Source organism: Rattus norvegicus, chromosome 3, assembly GCF_021556685.1.
Source record: "Rattus norvegicus strain SHRSP/BbbUtx chromosome 3, alternate assembly SHRSP_T2T, whole genome shotgun sequence".
Lineage (NCBI taxonomy): Eukaryota > Metazoa > Chordata > Mammalia > Rodentia > Muridae > Rattus > Rattus norvegicus.
Window position 1 is genome coordinate 14831164 of NC_141536.1, and position 24421 is coordinate 14855584.

At 49.7% G+C, this 24421-nt stretch overlaps 1 protein-coding gene across 4 annotated transcripts in view; it reads left to right on the forward strand.

The window, feature by feature from the left end:
* Window positions 1-416: 416 nt before the first annotated feature.
* Window positions 417-24421, forward strand: part of Eng (endoglin) — a 37900-nt gene continuing 13895 nt past the window's right edge. For 3 of the 4 annotated variants that reach the window (XR_015683277.1, XM_087653741.1, XM_087653742.1), the window contains exons 1-2: window positions 417-788; window positions 11013-11164. Coding sequence is in view for 3 of the 4 variants with exons in the window: in XM_087653741.1 (XP_087509867.1) it covers window positions 722-788; window positions 11013-11164 (219 nt within the window). In the remaining variant the exon portion in view is untranslated. 4 annotated transcript variants of the gene reach the window in all.

Below are 24421 nucleotides of genomic sequence, written 5' to 3' on the forward strand. Positions count from 1 at the left end.
GGTGCAACCAAGAGGGATGCTTCTGAAAGTCTGCGTTGATGCTGGCTGGGGCCAGCTAGCATCCAAGGTACCATCTTCCAAGAAGGCTGTCTTTGCCCATCGTCGGTGTTCTCATCTGTAGAATGGAACCCAAGCTACTGGGGCTTCAACCAGACCTTGTCCCCTTCCAGATGTGCCCTCACCAGCCGGCCTTGCAAAGGCAGATGCAGGGTGGGGTGCATGGGGGAGGTCTGCCGCCTGGGCCCTCCCATCACCCTGCCCCCCCCAATCCCGGGGGCCCCCCACCCAGCGACAAAGCCTGTGGCACTTCCTCTACTCGCCTGGCAGGCAGCCTGGCCCGGCCCCTTCTCTAAGGAAGCGCATTTCCTGCCTCTCTGGGCCGGGCTGGATGAGCTGAGCTCCCTGCCCTGACAGTCAGACCCCTGCCTTCATCTGTGTCCCGTCCCCAGGCCAGGACCGTCGTCCGCTGCCGTCCCAAAGAGCCCAGTGTCTCTTTCTCACCATCCAGTCAGCTAGAGACCCCTGCCCTGCTTTGAGTCTCCAGCCCACTTCTCCTGACTTCTCCGCCGCCACCTCAGAAGGCTGGAGCAGGGACGTGGTCGCTCCGGCTGCCTGCTCCCTTCGGATCCCCGTGCGAACCCACGCAGGCCCCGGCGCCCACCAGCAGCCCTGCCTCTGGACACCGGATAAGGCCCAGCGCACAGACTCCCGGGTGGACAGCATGGACCGTAGCATGCTCCCTCTGGTCATTACCCTGCTGTTGGTCATCTATAGCTTCGTGCCCACAAGTAAGTGTCCAGCGCCCCTGGGTGGGGACAAGCCCAGGCTAGACCCTGGGTGTTCCAGGTCTTATCCCCGAGTTCTGAGCTCAGAGCTGATGAAGCCACCCCCCGTGTATTGGGCGGTAGGAATGGGATCACCAACTATTTCAGTTCAGTGGGAGTAAAAGGTTTCACGGGATGCCGAAGTCGAACATTCAAAGTCTGGGGAGAAGTGGAATAAGGTATTTATGTTAGCCCTGGCACCTTCCTGTTACCCTTCCTGCTCTGTTCAGCTGTCAAGAAGGCCAGGAGCTAGAATGCCGTGCATCACTGACTGTATTCCCTCTGAGCCTTGAGTTTCCCATTTGAGGAAGTTTAGGAAGAAGGATGCAGGACAGTAAATTTAGGCTCTGGGTCCAACTTTGACTTCCTTGTTTCCTAGTCTGATCTTGGGGGATGGCCTTGAGGCCTCCAAGCCAGAGAGGATGCTTATAGCGAAGATTGGTGGTGAGGTCATTTGTCAGAAGAGTTTCTGTTTTATTCACATTCTCCCACCACCCCTGGGCTTTGCCCGCTCCTGGAGCCCCATGGAACTCCCAAAGGCCACAGCTCTGGCCTGCCTCTGTCTGCCTTTCTGAGAGGGCTCAGGCTCCGTTAGAGGCTCTGTCGGTGAGGAGCCTGGACCCCAGTCCCACTCATGATGGGTCTCACTGGGGACTGCTCCCCAGCCACCTTCGCTGAGAATACCCGCCTCCCTGTCTGCAGATTCAGGGGCATGTTCCAGGGTTGGGATAGACTGCCGGGAGGAAAGAGTGTGGGAAATGATGGGGCCATCCCGGCACCCAAAGTCCACAATTGATGGGAAATCTGTCATCACCAGTTAACCGGAAGTTGAGTCTCAGAGGCACCGAGTGACTTAGCAGGGATTTGACTCAAGGCCTGTGGCCCTCCCAGAACCCTTATTCCGACCACTCGTGACTCTGCAAGATGGCTGCGACAATGAGCCCATTTCCCAGAAGAGAAAACGAAGGCTACTCGAACAGAGGCTGACCGCAGCCTGGGGCAGGATTCCAGGCTTGGGGGGACCTGACTTGTAGAATGGGAGGTGGGGTGTCAGTGTCTAGGTAACTGTCGAGATTACTAACCAGTGGATTATGGTGGTAATCATATTCCTCAGAGCTGACTTCAGGTCACTAACCCTCAGTTCTCATTTGGAAATCAGAGTTCAGTGGCACACAGCGATTTCCTCTCGCTGCTACAGAGCCACAAGACACAGGTGCCCTCAAGGCTGTAGATGATGGTAAAATGGATAAAACAAATAGGAAATATGAATTCTGGTTGTTATTAGCGGGCATGTAGCTCCATGGTAGAGCTCTTCCTGACATATGTAAGGTCCTGAATTTAAAAAAATTACACACATTTCCATCTGCAGATGCATATATGTGCATGTGTAGATATGTATATGTGTGTGTACATGCATACATACATGTATACATACATAATTTATTTTCTTTCTTGAGACCAGGTCTCGCCATATAGTTCTGGCTGGCCAGGGCATAGAATTTAACTTCTCAGTGCATGGGGTCGGGATGGAGGGCACAAAACACAGGCCCGGTCTCCCGGGACACAATGCAGCAGAATTTCCTAAATCTGTAACTTCTGTGTAACACTTTGCCCTCACAACTCAACTTCAAAGCCAGCCCTAAGCTGGGTGTGGTGGTACACAGCTTTAATCTGAGCACTTGGGAGGCTGAGGCTGTACTATCCACACAAGTCCTGGGTCAGCTAAGAGTATGTGGTGAGTTCAAGGCCAGCCTGGACTACATAGTAAGATTCTATCTTAAAAAAAAAAAAATCAGCCCTAAAGAGTTACTCGTCAACCTTGCTGTAAGGATGTAGGGCCCACAGGTACCTTAATAAACCCAGCAACCAGATTCTACCCAAATGTCCATCAGCAGGGGGCAGGGGTCTCACTGAAGAAGTCATGTCACAGAATGCCATCCAGCAGCTACCACAAAACCAGTGGATCATGACACTCAGGTGCATAGGACACACCCCACCACAAGGACCTTACCCAGTGCTCCGTTTCTACTAATAAAGCAGCAATGATACAGTTTGCGCAGAGAAAATTCTGGAAGGATCTGCGCTCAGTGTGACTGTTCTCCAGTGTGTGGTTTTCTCTAGACTCTAGAGAAATTGAAGAAGTGGGTCCGTTTTATTAGTTTACCTACGTGTTTGTTTTGCCTGCATGTATGTCTGTGTGCCCAGGGAGGTACAGACAGTTGTGAGCCTCCAGGTTAGTGCCAGGAATCGAACCCAGGCCCTCTGGAAGAGCAAGTGCTCTTAACCACTGAGTCAACTCTATGGCCCAGGAATTCCTTTAAAAAACATGTATTTGTTCCCCAAAGAAAACAGATGGATAAGGGAGGGGTGCTGGGATGTAGCTGTGTGGCAAAGCGCTTACAGGCTTGAGGCGCTGAAGAGAAGGGGGGAGGGGATGGAGGGACGGAGGCATGGCGGACACACCTGTGACACCAGCACTCAGGAGGTAGAGGCAGGATCAGAAAGTTGAGCTCAAGTCAAGCTCAAGGCCAGACTGGACTAGAGGAAGCCCTGTCTCGAGAGAAAAAGAGGAGAGAGCAAGGGAATGGAGTGGGGGAGAAAATAAGAGAGGGGGTAAGTGGTTTTAAAAGTCTCAGGTCCATGGGTCAACAAAACAGCTTAGTAAATAAAGACCTGTGGCCAAGGCTAACGACTTGAGTTTGATCCCCTAGAATCTACGTGATGGGAAGAGAAAGCCTTATGTTGTCCTCTGACTTTTGTGCGCTATGGTGGAGACACACACACACACACACACACACACACACACACACACACACACACCCCACACCACACAAACACTCCTTTCAATTGAGGCTGGCATATCAGTGGCAGAGTATTTTTCTAGAATATTCCATGTTCAATCCTCAGTACTACAGACAAACACTCCCAGCTCTGTTGGCATCTGTAAGCCACCTCCTTGGCCTTGCAAGGTGTTCTGGTCCTGCAGGTGAACACATAATCGTCCTGTGGGCCCCTCTGAAGTGCTGTATTATTTTCATGTCATCATTTGGACTCTGTCATGGTCTGTCTGTGGCTCTGGAATATCTTGTCCCGTCATTTGAACAGCGAGTCCCTTGCTGTTGAATATTTAACTGGTCTCCCTTTTGTTCCAGTCTGGTGCATGCACCAGTCCCCGAGTTTCACCTATGTCACTTGGAAGCTTCTGGTCCTTGTGGCGTGAGTTTGGTGACTGGGATTAGTCATCTCTTGCTGAGCGGTGTTTCCAAACCGCAGGTGGTCATTTGCCTGCGGCTGGGGCAGAACATGACCTGAAGCCTCCTTACTGCTAGGTGGGAATCTTGGACTCGGTGCAAAAGGAGCTGGAGGCAAAGGGCAGAGGTTGAATTAGGGTTCTGAGGCCACACTCCAGAAGGAAAAGGGAGGATGAGCCAAGAACTGCGCTAGTCAGGACAGTGGCTCCCTGGGACCTATGGGGACATGACCACTCCCCATGACCACTATGGGGACATTTCTCCTGCCACACCTGTGTCCAATTCATTCACATTAAAACCACCTGTAATTCCAGTTCCCAGGGACTCCCATGCCCCCTGGCCACCACAGCCGCAGGCACACATCCATGTAGTACAAATAAACTTACGTAGGCATGCGCACATACACACGAATAATAAAAATAAATCTTAAATAGTAGAAGAAAAAAAGATTCTCACCTCAGCCAGAGAGACAGAGGGACAGAGGACTTGCTCTATGTCACAGTGCCGGGACCTTGGAGGACAGACCCACTCCATGTGCCCTGGGGTCTTCAGGCAGATCTCAGCGACAGGCCCTGATTTCCACCCCAGGCTGTCTGCTCCTAACCCAGCCTCCTGTCTGGGTCCTTTGGTGGCTAGGCACGGGAGACTTAGAAAGCTGGGGACCCAGTTCTGGGTTCTACCTCTGTCACCAGACCAGGCTTCGGGGCAGCAGTCCTGCAAGCCGAGGGGGAGTGCTCATTCCAGAGTAAATTGGATTTAACGCTGGCGCATGAGTGGAGTGATGGGTATGCCAGCTGACATTTACGAGGCACATGTTGTATACCAGCACTGGTCTAGGCTGTTACCCCTCTGCTGTAGATGAGGAGGCTAGAGTCTAGGAGATAAGAGAAATTGCTAAGTAACACAAATTAGAGTAGATAGCCAAGGCCCTGAACCTTGGACCGGCCATTTCCATGAGCTACCAAGGGGAGGGACAAGCATCTTCCTGCAGTTTGGTCCCCTCGTTTCAGAGACTTAGGCCGCTGTCCCAGCCTCGCAATGGCCTTTCCTCTTAGATGGGACCTGGGATGCCACTCTACTGTTAGTGTCCTGCCTTCTCACCTTTATCCTAGATAGGACCTCAGGACATCTCTCAGAGGGAAACTGAGTCCCAGAGCAGTAGGAGGATTTGACAGCAAGTTCAGATAAGCCTTAAAATTTACTGTACAAATTGTGTTCTGGCCTACCCCAGCCCAGCCCAATGACAGGGACACGGCAAACCTGTGTGCCCATGTGTCCCAGAGGTTACTCTGGGAGTGCAGACACTTAGAAGAAGCTGAACAAGTGCAGCCAAGTGTGGGTGCACCTGGGAAACTGAGACAAGAGAGTCAAGAATTCTACATATGCTCCAGATCAATAGTCAATTTCGGGGCAGCCTGGGCCTTAGAAATCTTGTCTCATAAAACAGCCCAGCCCTGGAGAGCTGGCTCAGGGGTTAAAAGCATTTGGAGGACATGGGTTGGGTACCCAGAATCCATATCACATAGCTCACAGTTGCCTTTAACTCTAGCTCTAGGGGAGCCAGTGCAGGCACTTGTACAGACACACACAGACACACACACACACACACACACAGACATACACACAGACACACACACAGACACACAGACACACACACATATACACACAGACACAGACACACACACATACACACAGACACACACATACACACACAGACACACACACACAGACACACACATACACACAGACACACGCAGACACACACACGCAGACACACACACATACACACATACACACACACATACACACAGACACACAGATACACACAGACACAAACACAGACACACACACAGAGACATACACATACATACACAGACACAGACAGACAGACAGACAGACAGACAGACACACACACACACACACACACACACATTAAATGAATCTTAAAACGAGAAAACCAGATATCGGAGAGATGGCTAAGTGATTAAGAACACTTATTTTGGGGTTGGGGATTTAGCTCAGTGGTAGAGCGCTTGCCTAGGAAGCGCAAAGCCCTGGGTTCGGTCCCCAGCTCTGAAAAAAAGAACCAAAAAACAAACAAACAAACAAACAAAAACACTTATTTTTGCAGAGGACCCAGACTCTGTTCCCAGAATCTGCATGGTGCGTCATAATTCTCTGTAACTCCAGTTCCAGGGGATCTGACTCCCTCTTCTGACCTCTGAGAGCACTGGGCATGTATATGGTGCATATACATACACACATATATATACAGACATACACATATATACACAAGAAATATATACATGCATGCATACACATACATATAAAAGAGTCATACAGAGAAAAATAAATCCATGTGAAAAACCAACACGATCACAGGCCAGGTGGGGTGGCACACACCTCTAATGCCATCACTCAGGACAAGGAGGCGGCAGATGGGGTATCTGTGAGACTGATTATGAGGTCAATGTGGTCAGTCCGAGTCGCAGAGTGAGACCCTGTCTTGTATTTGTTTGTTTGTTTGTTTGTTTGTTTTGAGACGGGGTTTCTCTGTGTAGCCATGGCTGTCCTAAAACTCACTCTGGAGACCAGGCTGGTCTTAAAGTCAGTGATGCACCTGCCTGAGTGCTAGGATTGAAGGTGTGCTCTACCACTCTGGCAAAGAACCAGACATAAAATTTTAAAAAGCAGTGCTGGGGGGATTGTTCAGCTAGTAAAGCATTTGCTATGCAAACATTGAGTGCTTTCAGTGCCCAGAACTTATATAATAATAATAATAATAATAATAATAATAATAATAATAATAATAATAATAATATAGCTGTGTAGTCAACCAAGCCTATCCAGTGAGCTCCAGTCCAGTGAAAGACCTTATCTCAATCAATAAGGGGGATGGTGCTGAGGAACCTGGGTTCAAGTTGGACACATGCACAAGCACACGTGTGTACCCTCACACACTTACCCACACACAAATGAGGCGCAAAACCACGAAAACCATCGAAACAAAGACAGTGGAATGTTCCGAGTCCACATGGCTCTAAGACACCAGGTCCTGACACACGAAAGGAAGGGTATCTCTCTCTCCTTTTGGTTTTCTGTTGTTGTTGATTTGGGGTTTGCTTTTTCTTTTTTTGAGACAGGGTTTCTCTGTGCAGCCTTGACTGTCCAGGAACTCACTCTGTAGGCCAGGCTGGTCTCGAACTCATAGAGATCCTGCTGCCTGCCTTGGCCTCCCAGGTGCTGGGATGAAAGCCGGGTGCTGCCACCTACAGCATGAGGCTAGGAGGCAGCTGACCCAAGAAGAGGCCAACAGTAGTTTTCACAGTTGAGACAAGTTAGTCAGGCAGTCAGTCAATAAAGTGTGGTCACTGGGGTCTAGACAGATAACTCCACAGGAGCTGGCATTTGTCCTTCCTGTAGAGGACCCAGATTTGGTTTCCCAGCACCCACATGGCAGCTTATAACTGTCCACAGCTCCAATTCCAGGGGTTTTGATATCCTTTTCTCCCCTCTGCAGTGCACTGTCTGAGCATGGCACACGCGCGCACACACATACACACACACACACACACACACGCAGGTACACATTTATACACATAAAACTAAAAAAATACGTCTTAGAGGATGGCTGTTGGCTTGAGAAGGGGCAATGGCAGGCAAGGTGCTTCTGGAAGAAATGTTCACCTCTGATTGGAAGGACAACGTGGCCACAGCTCCTGAGCCATCTCCATTGTCAGCGCTGTGCATGTGACCAACTCTCTGAGGGATTTTCACCTCCCCAGTGTGATCATAATTAGGAAAAGGCACGAAAAGGTGAAAAGGCGTCTGGCGGGCGGCACATTTAAGATTGGAATTTATGGAATTTGTCAACCTTGCCATCCTTTGACCTCACCTTAGACCCTTAGACCGAAGCTTGTGAATTTGACTCTATGGTTGTTGGGAAACTCTGGGAAAGATATACAAGAGGGGAGCTGTGGCTCACTGGTGGCCTGGCTGGGAGATGGGACATCTCTGAGGTTGTGGTTGGACTCTGAGAAGAGTAGAGGGTGCCTGAGTGTGTGGTGAGGTGACTGAAGAACCCTTCCCGGGGTCACAGATGCTCTTAGCTCCCACAAGAACCAAGTAGTCGAGCATCAGAACTGCCTCACACACAAAGCACATGCCTCGAGGCTAGAACTAGATCCTCAGAGTTCAAGGCCAGGGCCTGTTGCTGAGTATCTGGATCTCCTAGGGAAATTCTTTAGCCTCTCTAACTACCTGGGAAATGGGTATAAGAACCACCCACTCCCCTCCAAGGGCTGCTGTTAGGATCCAAGGAACTTATTCGTACAAAGCCTCCAAACAGGGAGCATGATGGGACCTTCTGTGTGGTTACCGTGCCTACCAAGAAGGAGTGTGAGGCCTTTATGACCAAGACCTTCGGGTCCCAGAGCAAACTTGGTTTGAGGACACCTAGGAGCTATTTGGGGGTGGAATGGGGGCTAGCTGTGTAAGGCCTGTGCTTGTAGGTGAAGGAGGAGGAGGAGGAGGAGGAGGAGGAGGAGGAGGAGGAGGAGGAGGAGGAGGAGGAGGGGTGGGAGGATGGTTCAGACTCTTCCTCAGGAGGTCAGGGTCACCCAGTTCTCCAAGGGTGACTTCTAGGCCCCCAGTGGCGGCGCCTCCTCCAACAGTTCCCGGGAGGCCCCGACAGTTCCCTTGGTGCCAGGGGATTGTTTTCGGCTAGCCTGGGCCCGCCTTGGGCTGCTGGAGACAGGCTCAGGCGTCACAGTCCCTCCTGTCTCCCCATTCTCGTCTGTGGGGTGGGGGCAACCAGTATTCGAAAAGGCCCCAAAATAAATGGGCCTCTTATCTGATCTCCCAGCCTGGCCTGTTATCTGATCATTACATAATGGCCAGGCCTGTGGCCTCTCCTGCTGGCGCTGGCTGACGGCATGGAGGAGGCGGCCCCAGGCAGCCCGGCAATGCCAGAGGAACTGGGGTTCCTGGAAGTCTGGGGAGGGGGGCAGGGAAAGTCCAAAGATCTGTAGGCCAGATGGTGGGTCATGTGGGGAGAGCAGCTGGAGACCCAGAGGGCAGCCATATTCGTGTATGACCGTGACCTAAGTGTCTTGTCTCTTGAGGCTGCACCCTCTCCTTCTGGGCGGGAGCAGGGATGGATCAGAAGGGAAACTGACTACAAGAGAGGGTTACCAACCCTTCAGTCTTTTGGGGGTGAGGGGAAACCTCAGGATCTGCCCTGTCCTCAGCTTCACCTCAGCCCTTAAATGCAGGCGAGAAAACTACAGAAAACCACCACATGCCCTGACTCACAAGGGTTCCCAACGACCTGCAGGGCCGTGTGCCTTCTCTTCTTATTACCGTTGTGGAGACTAGGAAACTAAAGCCCCAAACTACACAGCTAGTCAGAATTGGATGCTGGGCCTGGCTCCCGGGAACTTGCTTTGAACCAAAATACCATATTGCCCAAGCACACAGATGTCTCTAGCACGTTGCTGATGGGGCTAGAGTAATGGCTGCTAAGGTCTGGGCTCTGACAGCAGCAGCTGATGCCGGCTCCTATTCTCCTCCCAACATAGAAGTGTCTGAGGGAGGGTGTTGGCAGGGTGTGAGGCGGCCATCTTATCTCCTTCTCTGACCTCAATGGCTTTGGGTCCAACAAGTTAGATACAAAGGTGGGGGAGAAGGCTGGACGGGCCACAGGCGCCTGGGGTTCAGGAAGAGCCGGCCTGCCCCCCATCCTCAGCACTGGCGTCAGCTGGACATGAAGCCTGGCCCTCCTCGCCCGTCTTTGATCTCCAAGAAAACAGGAAGTGAACACGACAAGATGGAGACATAAACTTCCAAACAGCCTCCCTTTTCTGTCCCTCCTCCACAGCCCCCCTTCCCCTCAGCACATTCCTTAGGACGAGGTGTAGGGGCCTCATTTCCTCTTCCTCCTTTGCTGGGTCAGGGTGAAATTCCATTCCTCTCCCCTGGGACCCGTGTTTCCGGGCCGCCCTGCTGCAGGCTGTGAGGCCTGCTCTACATCACCGCCTTCAACCTGGGCTGCTCCCCCTGAGGCAGGAAATTCCTTCCTCGGAGACAGCCTCATAGGGATGGACACCTTGAGGGCTGAAGAGAGAAAACTGTTTTCTCCCTCAACCCTCACCCCACACACACACATCTTCCTTTGGATTGAACTGGCCGTAAGGCTTGGGGTCCACCATGGGTCCTGCCCCTTGGGTCACCTTGCCACTAGTAGACAGCTGGGCACAGTGGCACCTGCCTTTAATCCCAGCGCTGGGGAGCCAGAGACAGGCCATCTCTGTGAGTTTGAGGCCAGCCTGGTCTACAAGAATGAGTTCTAGGTCAGCTGGGACTACACGGTGAGACCTTGTCTCAAAAAAAGAACAAAAACCAAGCAATAACTCTGAAAAAAATAGTTAAAATTTAATTTCAGGTAAACTGTTTTTGTAGTATAAGTATATAATTATATATTAAAAATTATACCTTAAAAATAATTCACATTTACCTGAAATTCACTTATTAGTATCCTGATTCTTACCTTCCAACATTATACCCAGTAACACTATGACCCCAGGAGAGACTTTCTCTGGCTGAGCCTCAGTTTCCCCATCTGTAGGAAGCATGGAATGATATCTACCATGTAGGGGTGCTATGAAGATGTCATGACGCCTTGAGCTCTAAGCTCCTACCCAGTACTGGAAGATCAGAGGGTCAAGACCCTCGCTGGCTACAAAACAAACTTGAAGCCAGCCCGGGCTATCACAAACTCTTTCTACGAATAACAACAACAACAATTTTTAAAGAGAATAAGAATATAATTTGTACTTTTTCGTCCTCGTGATGGGGACCACCTTGCCCACGGTAGACAAACATTCCTGCCCCATCCTCTTCTGACCTAACCTGCTTTTCCACTGTGCCTTCCCGACAGGTCTTGCAGAAAGAGTCGGTTGTGATCTACAGCGTGTGGACTCCACAAGGGGTGAGGTGACATACACCACCAGCCAGGTCTCTGAGGGCTGTGTAGCTCAGGTTGCCAACGCTGCGCATGAAGTCCACGTTCTCTTCCTGAATCTTTCCAGAGTGAGTACCTCAGGCAGGTTTGGTGGGATCCCATAAGAATCAGAGGAGTGGGGTGAAGCCTGCCTTTTTGTGGCTTTACTGGAGCCTCAGCCATGAGACTGATAGGACAGGTCTTCAGGGAGGGGGGGGGCACATACAACATGGCCTTTTGGTAGAAGGGATGACTGTCTGGAGAGCATCACAAGAGCCAGCTGGAGGGCCGGCGAAGTGGCTCGTGGGTGAGGGAGCTTGTGGCTCACCTGGCAAGGGTACTTACTACCATATATGGTGACCTGAGTTCAATTCCCTATACCTACATAAGAGAAGTAAAGAACAACTTCCTCAAGTTGTTCTCTGACTTCTAATACATGTGAGTGTACACATGCATGCTTGTGCGCGCACACGCGCACACACACACACACACACACACACACACACACTTTTTGTTTTTCGTGGGAGGGTTTCTCTATGTAACTGTGGCTGTCTTGAAAGTCACTCTGTGGACCAGGCTGTTCTTGAACTCACAGAGATCCACTTGCTTCTGCCTCCAGAGTGCTGGGATTAAAGGTATGCGCCACCACGACTGGCCAAAAAGGACCTAGCTAGAAGAGAGCTAGGTAAATGCCTGTGTGAAATAGGGGAGCTTGTGCCCAGATGCAGCTAGTGACGGGACACGCAGAGGCTACAACTCCACTCTAAGCTGGGCTTTGGAGAAAGGCCTGAGTTCCAGTCTCCTTCGCCTCAAACATCTGGGACTCCACCAGTCATCCTCTGAGATCCAAACCCAGCAAGCCAGCCTCCAGTCTGCTCTCTAACAGTCTGCTTCTAGCTTGTCTAGATGTGTCTCTTATGAACAGTGATAGCCCGTCTGTCAGATGCTACCTGCATGCTAGGTGTCAGGCTGTAGCCTACCGTCACCTAGGAGCCAGCTATGTTTGTGTGATTAGCTGTTTTTTGAATTAGGGTTCATGTAGCCCAGGCTGGCCTCGATTTTGCCCTGTAGCTAAAGGTCCTCCTCTCTCCAACCCAAAGATGTACCACATCTGACTTACATGACCCTGAGCTTCAGGGTCAGGGTCTCACGCCTGCTAGGTCAACATTCTACCTACTGATCTACACACCTAGCCATGAGTAAAGACACGGGAGGTGGGGCTCATTGGGGTTCATTGTTATCCTCATTTCTTAGAGGAGAAAACTGAGTCCAGCCTTGAGAAATAACACATGAACTGAGAGCCAGAGGGACCCCAGAGCCAAGTTCAGGTTTATTGTCCCCCCCTGGGCTGCAGCCCACACCTAGCTGATGTGAACTAAGGCCACAGAGTGAATTAGGAGCACGGGATGAACTTGTGGCCACCCTGCCCCTAAAACTGTTGGGCTGCTTTACAGTTTGCGTAGTGATAAGAAGGTGCCCAGACCACCAATATCAGGGGCCCTGCCTACCACAAGGACTGTGGGCCTTGATAATCCCCAAGGTACAGATAGCACCAAATTCATTTTACGTGGGTTTCATAGGCACTGCGGTTGTTTTCCAAGTCGGTAAGGGTACGGAAAAATAAGTCTTTCTGTAAGTTCGTTGTGTCTGTTTGGAGATTTAGGGCCTTGCACCTCTTCTGAGTGACTGGGGTCTCCTGACAGCGGAGCCAGGCAGGGGACGGCCCTGTGACATAGCCAGGTCTCTGGGACGCAGGTGTGTAGACAGCTCCAGCCAGGGCACAGGAAGCTGGCGTACTGGCAGGGGCCGAGGCAGGGTACTTCAGCGACTAAATGCTTAGGCAGGGCTTCCTGGAGGAGGTGGCAACACAGAGGAACTGGGACTCCAAGTGTGGTAGGCAGAGGGCCCAGCAGGGAGAGGGTATAAGGAGAGGGGAGGGAGCCGACCCCTCAGATTCTGACAGGACCTTGAGGTTCACCTAGGAGCAGAACTGGGGGGACGGCGGTTATTAGGAACTTGGTTTTTATCTATGAGCAGTGATGACCACTGAAGGATTTTTTTAGGACTGCGTTGGGTGGGGTGCCATGGTAACTTGGCATAGTCCAAGGATTCCAGCGCTTGTGACAACAGGATTTCCCTGTAGCCCTCTGCCTCTTCCAGAGAACTCTACAGGTCATGTGACTTATTTTTTTTAAGATTTATTCATTTATTATATATAAGTACACTGTAGCTGTCTTCAGACACACCAGAAGAGGGTATCAGATCTCTTTACAGATGGTTGTGAGCCACCATGTGGTTGCTGGGAATTGAACTCAGGACCTCTGGAAGAGCAGTCGGGGTTCTTAACTGCTGAGCCATCTCTTCAGCCTCCTATTTTTTTTTCTTTTCTTTTTTTTTTTCGGAGCTGGGGACCGAACCCAGGACCTTGCTTTTGCTAGGCAAGCGCTCTACCACTGAGCTCAATCCCCAACCCCCTATTTTTATTTTTTAATTTTCATTTTTTGGTGTTTTTGAGACAGGGTTTCTCTGTATAGCCTTGGCTGTCCTGAGACTCACAGAGATCCACCTTCCTCTGCCTCCCAAGCACTGGAATCAAAGAGCTGCTGCCACCTCACCTCCCAACTGAGCTTTTAGTCAGGGATTGCAGTATGAATCTGAAACCCTAATTACTCAGGAGGCTGAGGCAGGAGGATAGCTTTGTAAAACTACAAGTTTTAGGTCATCCTGGGCAACATAGTGAGGGTTTGCTCAAAAAAAAAAAAAAAAAAAAAACCAGACCAAGAATAAAGAATGCAGATTCTGGAGCCAGTCAGTCCTCGTTTGAACTTCAGCTAATCTGTAGGCCACATCGATTTGTTGGCAAAGCCGCTTGAACCTTGGTCTTCCCACGGGAAACATGGAGACAATGATAATCATTCTTACCTCTCAGGTTACTGTGAGACTCCGGGATAAGGCAGGCAAAACACAGAACACAGAACCTGCCCAGAAGGAAAGTTCTAGCGTGGCAGCTGGAAGTTAGGGCATTATTGTTTTTTTTCCTGGACCCCATTTTTCATCTATAAATACTTGGGTATGACCCAGTTTCCATACATCTTCCATTTAGATTACTCATATATAAGTACACCGTCGCTGTCTTCAGACACACCAGAAGAGGGCATCGGATCCCATTACAGATGGTTGTGAGCCACCATGTGGTTGCTGGGATTTGAACTCGGGACTTCTGGAAAAGCAGTCAGTGCTCTTAAACCACTGAGCCATCTCTCCAGCCTAGATCACTTTTTAAACCTCACGCTAGTTCGAACCCTATGGAGAACAAGAGGCAGACTGAAGATCCATTTTCAGGCAGGCTAACAGAGGTTGATCTGCTCAGGTTCCTGGCTTTTCTGTCTGTGGTCCTGTTCAGTCTTGGTGCTGTGACCACCAAGGAGCCTGGGACCTGCCTCACACTTACTTTCCTTCCTGATAGTCTCCAAGAACAAGGTCCATGCCACCAACTCTACCCGGGTGATTGTTGTGGTCCAGGGTACAGACACTCACAGGCCAAGAACCGATATGACTGAGTGATGGAGTTAGCCATGTTGGGGAGGATGAGCAGGCTGTGGATGACAGGGAGATACTCACTGACTGCAGAGAGGAAGGGATTTGGGGGCAGCACATGGAGCTCAGTTGGTTGGGTGCCGTGTGTTGATCAAGGAGGAGCTCAGCACCTGAGAGGCAGATGCAGGAGCATTAGAAGTTCCTGGTCAGGTTCGAGTGGTGGCTCAGCAGTGAAGAACAGTTTGTTGCCCTTTCAGAAAACCCACGCACCCAAGCTCACAACCGCCTGTAACCCCAGCTCCAGAGGCCCCCAGCACCCTCTTCTGACCTCCATGAGCACCCGCATAGACATAATTGTTTTTAAGTTCAAGGTAGCATGGCATGTGCAAAGGCCTAAAAGCCACAAGCATGGGCAAACAGGCCTAGTGGGGATGGCACTGCCTTTCCTGACCTTTGGCCTACTTTGTCAGTCCCTGGCACAGAAAGGTGGCTTTCCCGTCCATCCTCACATGGCTTTAGAACCCCCAGACTTCCTGTGTGTGGGCGGTAGATGCGTGGTGCCAGCCAAGAACCCCAGGAAAGTGGTATTTGAGGTGTGTGTCTGTCTCTGTCTCTATGTCTCTATGTCTCTGTCTGCTTTCTCTCTGTCTGCTTTCTCTCTGTCTCTCTCTCTGTCTCTCTGTCTCTGTCTCTCTCTCTCTCTCTGTGTGTGTGTGTGTGTGTGTGTGTGTGTGTGTGTGTGTGTATGTGTTGAGGAAGTCTGTAGAAAAACCAGGGGCTGCTGGGCAGGGGTTATCTCACTGGGTCCCCAAAGGACAGGCCGGAGCCTGGATTCCGGGAGGGGCCTAGGGTCATATCCTGACCTTCAAGACAGGAACAGGCCTGGTGCCTCAGCGATTCCCATCAGACTGACTACACTGTTGTGCTGTCCCAGACGCAGGCAGACAAGCTTGGTTGGCTGCTGATTTGCTCCCCCTCCCCTTGGGCAAACTCAGGGAGCTCCTTCCTCAAGATAGGAGCCAGCCAGGCTCTGACTCACGCCTAGCCAGAGCGGGCAGACAGTGCTGCTGAGGCAGACAGTGAGCCAGGGTGACCTCCACCGGTCTCCATCTGGCTATCATGGGAGAGCGTGAGGGGCCGTGAGGGGCCGTGAGCATGAGGGAAGGCAGGGTGGCCTTCAGAAAGGAGTACCACAATGAACAGCCTCTCTCTCACCCATTTCCAGTGGTGTCTCTGCTCCACAGTGGGAAGTCTGCAATGCTGGAGGAATGTACCTGAATCCTCATACCATAGGGCCTGCTCAGGGTACCCAGAACCCCTGAGTGTCTTGCTCTGTTGTCTCTGGGCCTATTCTGCAGGCTGCAGGGGAGTGGTTCTTATAGCCTCCAAAAAAAGGACCTTGCTGGGCTGATGTGAGTTCTTCTCTACCTGAAGAGCTGGCTCTGGAGGAGGCAGCCCAGAGGGTTCTGGATTGGGTTACTCCCATCTGGACACAAGAGCACCCTCACTTTGTTATCAGAAGCAGGCTGAGGAGACCAAGGGGTCCTGGGCCTGGAGCTGCCTTTGTGTCCTTGTCCCACGACTTGCAGGTGATGAGCAGGGTAGGAATCTCGGTAGCTGGGTGAGGTGGCTGGGCAGGGACTCTCATCACCCACCCAGCTTGGGCACTGAGTCCCCCTGAGAGCCACATATCTATTGGATAGATGGACAGATGGACGGATGGACGGATAGGTAATAGATGAAAAGAAGAGGGGGAGGAAGGGACCATAAAGCCAGAAGAAAATGGAATGAACTCTTTTAAGTCCTGAAAGTAAACAGCTGTGAATCAAGAATACTATACTCGCAAAATGATCTTTCAAAACCGACGGATAAATAAAGGTATTCTGTGACAGACATAAGCGAAGGTAAGTCGTGAGAGGTAGCCAGCTCTGCAGGGAGTCCTCAGTGGAATACTTTACAGGGAGGAAGCCTGATCTGGGAAAGAAACCGTAAATGTTCAACCCAGCAACTCGGCAAGCTCTAAACCTTATATAGAAGCAAGAAAAGAAATACCAATAACCTCACAAAACAGAGCAAACCTAACACATTTACAAGAAGAAGCAAATCCCCTTCTTACAATTATCTTACAAGGAAATTGTTTCGGCAGTTTCCCTTCTTGTTGGCTTCAAGTTTAGTGCATCACAGTTAAATAGGACACTGTCTCTGTCTATGTGTGTGTGTCTGTATGTCTCTGTCTCTGTCTCTCATTTGTTGGGTCTTGACTTGTGCCCTAAGACCAGTCTTGGAGAAATTTCTGAGAAATGGAAGATGTGTGTATGTTCCCTGCCCATTGGGTGGCATGTTCTGTCCAGTCCAGTTCATCCATAGTGTTTTTAGCTCCGGTGTTTTTTTTTGTTTGTTTGTTTGTTTGTTTTGTTTTTTGTTTTTAAGATTTATTTATTATACAGTACACTGTCACTATCACTGTCTTCAGACACACCAGAAGAGGGCATCAGATCCCATTACAGATGGTTGTGAGCCACCTTGTGGTTGCTGGGAATTGAACTCAGGACCGCTGGAAGAGCAGTCAGTGCTCTTAACCGCTGAGCCATCTCTCCAGCCCCAGCTCTGGAGTTTTTTTTTTTTTTCGGAGCTGGGGACCGAACCCAGGGCTCTACCACTGAGCTAAATCCCCAACCCCAGCTCTGGAGTTTTTTGATAGCTTTTTTTTTTTTTTTTTTAAGCTGAGAACTGAACCCAGGGCCTTGTGCTTGCTAGGCAAGCGCTCTACCACTGAGCTAAATCCCCAACCCCTTTTTTGATAGCTTTTAGTTTGGAAGCTTGCTGAGTAGGAGAGCAAAGGATTGAAGTCTCCTGGTGTTACTGTATCAGGATCTGGTTTGCCTTTGTATCTTGGAGTGTTTGTTTTATGCAATTGGAGGCTGCAGTGTTTGGTGCATAGAAGTTTACACTTGTTACATATCCTTGAGTTGTTTCTTGCCCAGGCTGGCACAGTGGCCCACATCGTTAATCCCAGCACTCAGGAGGCAGAGGTAGGTGGATTTCTGAGTACCAGCCCGGTCTCCATAGTCAGTTCCAGGACAAACAGAGCTACATAGTTAGACCCTGTCTTGAAAATAAACAGGCAAACGAGGACGACAAAAGGTCGAGTCCCGTTATCTCTTCTAACTAGTTTTGGCTTCAAGTTGACTTTGTCTGGAATAAGAATAAACTCCCATTTACTTGGCAGTTTGTTTTCTATGCTCAGATATGAAGTTTTTGGGTATCTGTGTTGGTTATGTGTGTTTCTCGGAGACAGCATGCAGCTAGTTCATTTTGCTTATCCAGTCCTTCAGTCCATGTCACTGAACTTGCAGGGATTCTGTGACTTCTGAGTGCCAGACTTACAGGCATGAGCCACTGTATGCAGCTCAAACACAATGCATTTAAGTACATTTAGACACTTAAAATATTTTCAGGGGCTGGGGATTTAGCTCAGTGGTAGAGCGCTTACCTAGGAAGCGCAAGGCCCTGGGTTCAGTCCCCAGCTCCGAAAAAAAAGAACCAAAAAAAAAAAAATATTTTCAGATTGGATATGGCAGGACATCGCTTCAGTCCCAGCTATTGGGAAGCAGAAACTCCGGCCAGCCTGGTCTACACAGCTAGTTCCAAGCCAGCCATAGCTGTTTCAAAAGAGAGGAAAAAAAAAAAAAAAAAAAAAAACAGACTAGGGCTAGAGAGATAGCTCAGCCCTCAAGAGCACTACCTGCTTTTGTAAGGATCCCAGTTTGATTCCCAGCACCCATGTTAGGTGGCTGTGAGCCGGGGATCTGAATCCCTATTCTGGCACCTGCAAATACACACACACACACACACACACACACACACACCACACGCACACCACACACAGACAACACACACAATACACACACAACATACGCACACATGCACACATGCACAACACACACACAAACTGAAAACATTTCATTCAGGACTCAGTCATGATAGCACATGCCTGTAACCCCAGTATCCAAAGACTGAAGATGTTAAGTTTGAGGCCAGACCTGCACACAATGAGAGCCTGTTTCAAAATGAGGTGATAGCACACATCCCCTAGACAGAGAAAGCCTGTCTCAAAAAGCCATTGTCATCGTCATCAAAATAATAATGCTAATAATAATTGGGACCAGCTGCAGTGTCACATTCCTGCTTCCCAGTTGAGGCAGGAGAATCACTTGATCGCAGGGCAAGGCCTCACCTTTTTTTTTTTTTAAGATTTATTTATTTATTACACATAAGTACACTGTTGCTATCTTCAGACACACCAGAAGAGGGCATCAGATCCCATTACAGATGGTTGGGAACCACCATGTGGTTTCTGGGATTTGAACTCGGGACCTCTGGAAGAGCAGTCAGTGCTCTTAACCACTGAGCCATCTCTCCAGCCCAAGTTCTCACCTCTTAAAATACAAATAAAGACTCCCATCTGCAATAGTAGAATCTACCAGTGGACCCAGAGGAGCAGAGCTGGGCATCGTACACCCAGCTATGAGGTTGGATCCCTCCATATTCACACATATATGTGAGCAGGTAGATTGTCGAGCTCCTGCTCCAGATCAGGGAACCAAGACCCAGAGAGGAAGACAGACCAGAGTCACAAAGCCACATTTAATTCAGGTCGGTCTGGCTCTGAACTCTTCACACATACACACTCCCCGCCCCAACACACACACTCTTTTCCTGTGTGTGCTGTCGCAGTCTGCTGAGGCAGACCTGGGCCTCCTCTAGGCTGGCCCTGGGAGGGTGGGGGCTGCAGGCAGACCCAAGGCTCCACTCCTAGAAGAATTGCTGGAAATGGCTTTCTATAAGCGTCTACTAATACTCAGGGCCTCTTCACTGAAATCCCCCTTTCCCGACACCAACCACTGGGCTAACAATGGCATCAGAGGGACAGCTGGTACAAAAATAGCACCTGGTCTCCCTCCCACCCACTCAGGGAGGGAATAGGGCAAGCCCATGCTGGCAGGCCTGGGGACAAAAGAACTGACACATTTGCCACCTTTGCTGGGCCTCCAGATGCCCAGGATCCATCCTGAGGATGGGCAGCCCACACTGTGGGCAGGCAGACCCTTCTTTTACCTCTCAGGAGATGAAATAAGGAAACCAGCATGCGTGCAAACGGCTGGCACAGTGAGTCAGGGTGGAGGGAAGGGAAGTGTTTACTGTGGAAACCCTGGCTACGTGTTTCTGGTAACTGGTAGTCATCAGCTAGGTCTGGGAGCACAGAGCCCCCTGGGAACTCTGCTTTTGAGCCTCCCTGTGTCTCTCGATGCTTACTCTGGGGCCTCAGTTTCTCTCAGACCCCTCCTCTGTACAGAGGCCCTGGTGACAGCCGGGTGGCCGGTTTGCTTTATTAATTCAGGAAGAATTGCTGAAACTTGTCACAGGCGTCCTCAAGCCCCGGCCTCCTGACCCGTGGTCCCCCGTGGCATGACCGTGCCCTGACCTCTGATTCATTTTCTTCACTTCCTCTATCCAGGGCCCCTCCTGATCTAGGCTTCCAGCCCTCTCCTGCTCCCATTTCACAGATGAGTAAAGGAAGGCACCAAGGGATAGGAGCTATGGTCAAGTAGCTGCAGGTTCATGTCCAGGGCACTTTCTTCCTGCTCATAGTTCCAGCTGCTGCAGCCCATGGGTATTCTCCCAGGGTGGCATGACATCATCTCCCTGTCTGCGCATGTCTCATAGTATTGAATCCCTCTATTTCCTATGTGAGTCTTGAAGTCTTCCTTCTAGAGGCGCACGGATGGAGCGGGTGGCTGTCTGGGTTAGAGGGGCGCAGGAAATGATCTGCTACTGGGTGGCCAGGTGCTGTGAGCTCCACACAAGCGTTCATTGGCTCATGTGTCCTGGGCTGTTGTCTCCACTCTCCTTGGGTGACTTCCGTTCTAGAGCCTGGAAGCTGGGAAATCCCTGTGTCCACTTTGGTCAGCCTGCACATGCTGTGTGCTCAGCACAGAGCAGAGCATGAAGTCCATTGAACCCTAATATGTCACAGCCACGCCATTACTCTACTGAGGTAAAACCCACCGGTGTGAAGTGTGCAGTCTAACGGAAATGATAGGCTTCAGGTTCAGGGAGAGACCCTGTCCCTAAAGAAAATACAGACATGGGGTTGGGGATTTAGCTCAGTGGTAGAGTGCTTGCCTAGGAAGCGCAAGGCCCTGGGTTCGGTCCCCAGCTCCGAAAAAAAGAAAAAAGAAAAAAGAAAAAAGAAAAAGAAAATACAGACACATAGAGCTGTGTAGCCAGCCTTCGTTGTTCGAGTTAATGAATGGTACACAGCAATCAGAGTGAGCACACTGGGCCCAACACCAGGTGGGCCAGGTGCTTTCGTCCAATAAATGTCTGCCTGCCTGCCTGCCTGCCTGCCTGCCTGCCTGCCTGCCTGCCTGCCTGCCTTCCTGCCTTCCTTCCTGCCTTCCTTCCTTCCTTCCTTCCTTCCTTCCTTCCTTCCTTCCCATTTATGTTTATTTGGGAGGCAGAGGCAGGTAGATCTCTTCAAGTTCAAGACCGGCCCAATCTACAGTCCGTGACAGCAAGGACTACATAGTGAGACCCTGTTTCAAAAGAAAAGTATATGCATTATGTAGACCTCTGTATGTGGGTACCTCCACATGAGTTCAGGTACCCACAGAGGCCTAAGGTGTCAGATTCCCTGGAGCTGGATGGAGGGAGTTACAGGCAGTCGTGAGCTGTCTGATGTGGGTGCCAGGAACCACGCTCAAGTTCTCAGGAAAAGCCAAAACAAAACAAAACAAAACAAAACAAAACAAAACAACCTCTTAATTGCTGAGTCATTGCTCTATTCCCCTCCAGCATTTGATTTTGATTTTAGTGTTAGAAATGTTATATATGGGGTTGGGGATTTAGCTCAGTGGTAGAGCGCTTGCCTAGCGAGCGCAAGGCCCTGGGTTCGGTCCCCAGCTCCAAAAAAAAAAAAAAAAAAAAAGAAATGTTATATATATACTGAGAGGCAGAGTCTTGGATGTTCCAGAACTCACCATGTAGACCAGGCTGTCCTCGAACTCACAGATCTTCCTGCCTCTGCCTCCTGAGTGCTTAGATCAAAGTTGTGTACTACTACAACCAGCTTAAAATACATAATATTTTTTTTCTTTTTCTTTTTTTCCGGAGCTGGGGACCGAACCCAGGGCCTTGCGTTTGCTAGGCAAGCGCTCTACCACTGAGCTAAATCCCCAACCCTGACTGCATAATATTTTTAACGTTAATAAAACAAGATACTTATGAAATCGATTTTTAAACCCATTAGTAGACAGGAATGTAGGCTGGGGATACAGCTGAAGGGTAGAATGTTTGCTGAGCAAGCACAAGGCTGGGTTTGCTCCATAACACCGTAAATTATTGTTGATTTATTATTATTATTAATAGTAGTAGTAATAGTAGTATTTCCACATGTCTGAAATGCATCTTTTCTTTACACTATAATTTACTGTGAGAAGACTCATTTAAGAATAATAACCTACGGGGCTGGAGAGATGGCTCAGCGGTTAAGAGCACTGACTGCTCTTCCAGAGGTCCTGAGTTCAAATCCCAGCAACCACATGGTGGCTCCCAACCATCTGTAATGAATCTGGTGCCCTCTTCTGGTGTGTGTGAAGATACCTATAGTATACTCATAAATAAAATAAATAAAATCTTTTTAAAAAGTAACCTAGGGGATTTTGGGATGGCTCAGTGAATAAAGACATTTGCCACCAAGCCTGATCACTGAGTTTGAGCCCTAAGTCCGTCCCACACAGTGGAAGGAGAAAACTGACTTCCCAAAGGTATCCTCTGACCTCCACATGTGCATGCATACACATACTTGTGTGTTCTCACACACACACACACACACACACACACACACACACACACATTCTCACACATACAGATATTTTCTCTCACACACACAAACACACACACATTCTCACACATACATATACTCTCTCTCTCTCTCTCTCTCACACACACACACACACACACACACACACACACACACCCAAAACAAAGTTTTAAAATAAGGGTCACCTAACAGGAGCGAGCACTCTCAGAATAAAACCACTCGGCAAGCATTGAAAACAAAGTGAGACCATTTTCTCCTTTCCTCTGCTGTTGTGAAGACTAACCTTGAACACAAAGAGTGATTAAGAGGGTCGTTTACAGAGTAGCGGAAATATTTCTGAGCAGATTTTTCCAGGGACTGAAACGCTTGTCTCTGGCTCTGTGACTTCAGTCCGGGAAACAACAGGGAGACGATTAGAAGCCAGACCCTAAAACTTTCCACGGATGCCTCTGTGCTAAACCCGTGTTCTATTGCGACAGAGGAGAACGCTTGCAATCAGCTCTCCGGCTGCAAGCTGCCTACAGGAACTGCCAGAGACTGTGTCTGGGAAGATTTCCACTTGTCTTTGTTCTCAGAGACACTGTGAGACTTCTGAGGCACCGACTTGGGCCTTTGTCTCCTGCTCATTCCCCAACCCTCACCTTCTCATGGGCTCAGAAGACTCGTTTTGATCTAGTCATCTTTTCTTCTTAGTCTTCTTGACAGAAGTGTGACGTTGCCAGCCTTATGCGTGGTCATTCATGGGCAAGAGACCTCACTTCTGTGACTCGGTTTCCCAATTTGTGAGAGTTTTTTTTTTTTTTTTTTTTTTGGTTCTTTTTTTCGGAGCTGGGGATCGAACCCAGGACCTTGCGCTTCCTAGGCAAGTGCTCTACCACTGAGCTAAATCCCCAGCCCCAATTTGTGAGAGCTTTAATGGTACCCACCTTTTAGGTTGTTTCTGTGGGACTCATGTGTAAATTCAGGTGGAACCAAGGCACACGCATGTGATCTGCTACTGAGCCGAATCCCCTGATCGAGGGACAATTGTGAATGCCTCGAGTAAGCCGGCATCAGAGTGGCCTCCCAGGGACAACTGAGGGAAGAGAGAGGACAGTGAGAGACAACTCACTGTCTCCATGCATAGCATAGCTTTTAGATACTTACAGTCCAGGTCACAACAGGCGCTCAGTGGAAATCATCCTGAGTGTTCCAGCACTGGGGAGACTGAGCTAGGCAGGAAGAGTAAAGCGTTTGAGGCTAGGGCTGGAGAGATGGCTCAGCAGTTAAGAGCACCCGACTGCTCTTCCAGAGGTCATGAGTTCAATTCCCAGCAACCACATGGTGGCTCACAACCATCTGTAAAGAGATCCGATGCCCTCTTCTGGTGTATCTGAGGACAGCTACAGTGTACTTATATATAATAATAAATTAAAAAAAAAAAAAAGAGTTCGAGGCTAGCCTGGGCACAAAAGAAGAACCTGTGAGGAGGAGGAGGAGGAGGAAGAAGAGGAGGAGGAGGAGGAAGGGAAGGATGACCTTGCAATCCTGAAAGCTATGTGAAGCACAGACTTGTCATAGTTTTGTTCTTCTTTCTTTGCTTGGTTGAGACCAAGCTCACTCATTCATTCACGCCCTCTTTCCTTCTTATTTTTCGTTTAATTTGTATTTATTTACTTAGTGTGTTTGTGCGTGTATGTGTGTGCAGGCATTGATTGTGTGTGTGTGTGTGTGTGTGTGTGTGTGTGTGTGTGTGTGCGCGCGCGTGCATGCATCACAGGGCTGGTGCAGAGCTCTGTGGACAGCTTGTAGGAGTCAGGACTCTCTTTCTACCAGGTAAGTCCTGGGGATTGAACTCAGGTCCTCGGTCTTGGCGGTCGCGCTTGCTGAAACCCTCTTACATTTTCTAGGCATGCGAGGGGATAGGCATTACTTTGCGGACAGG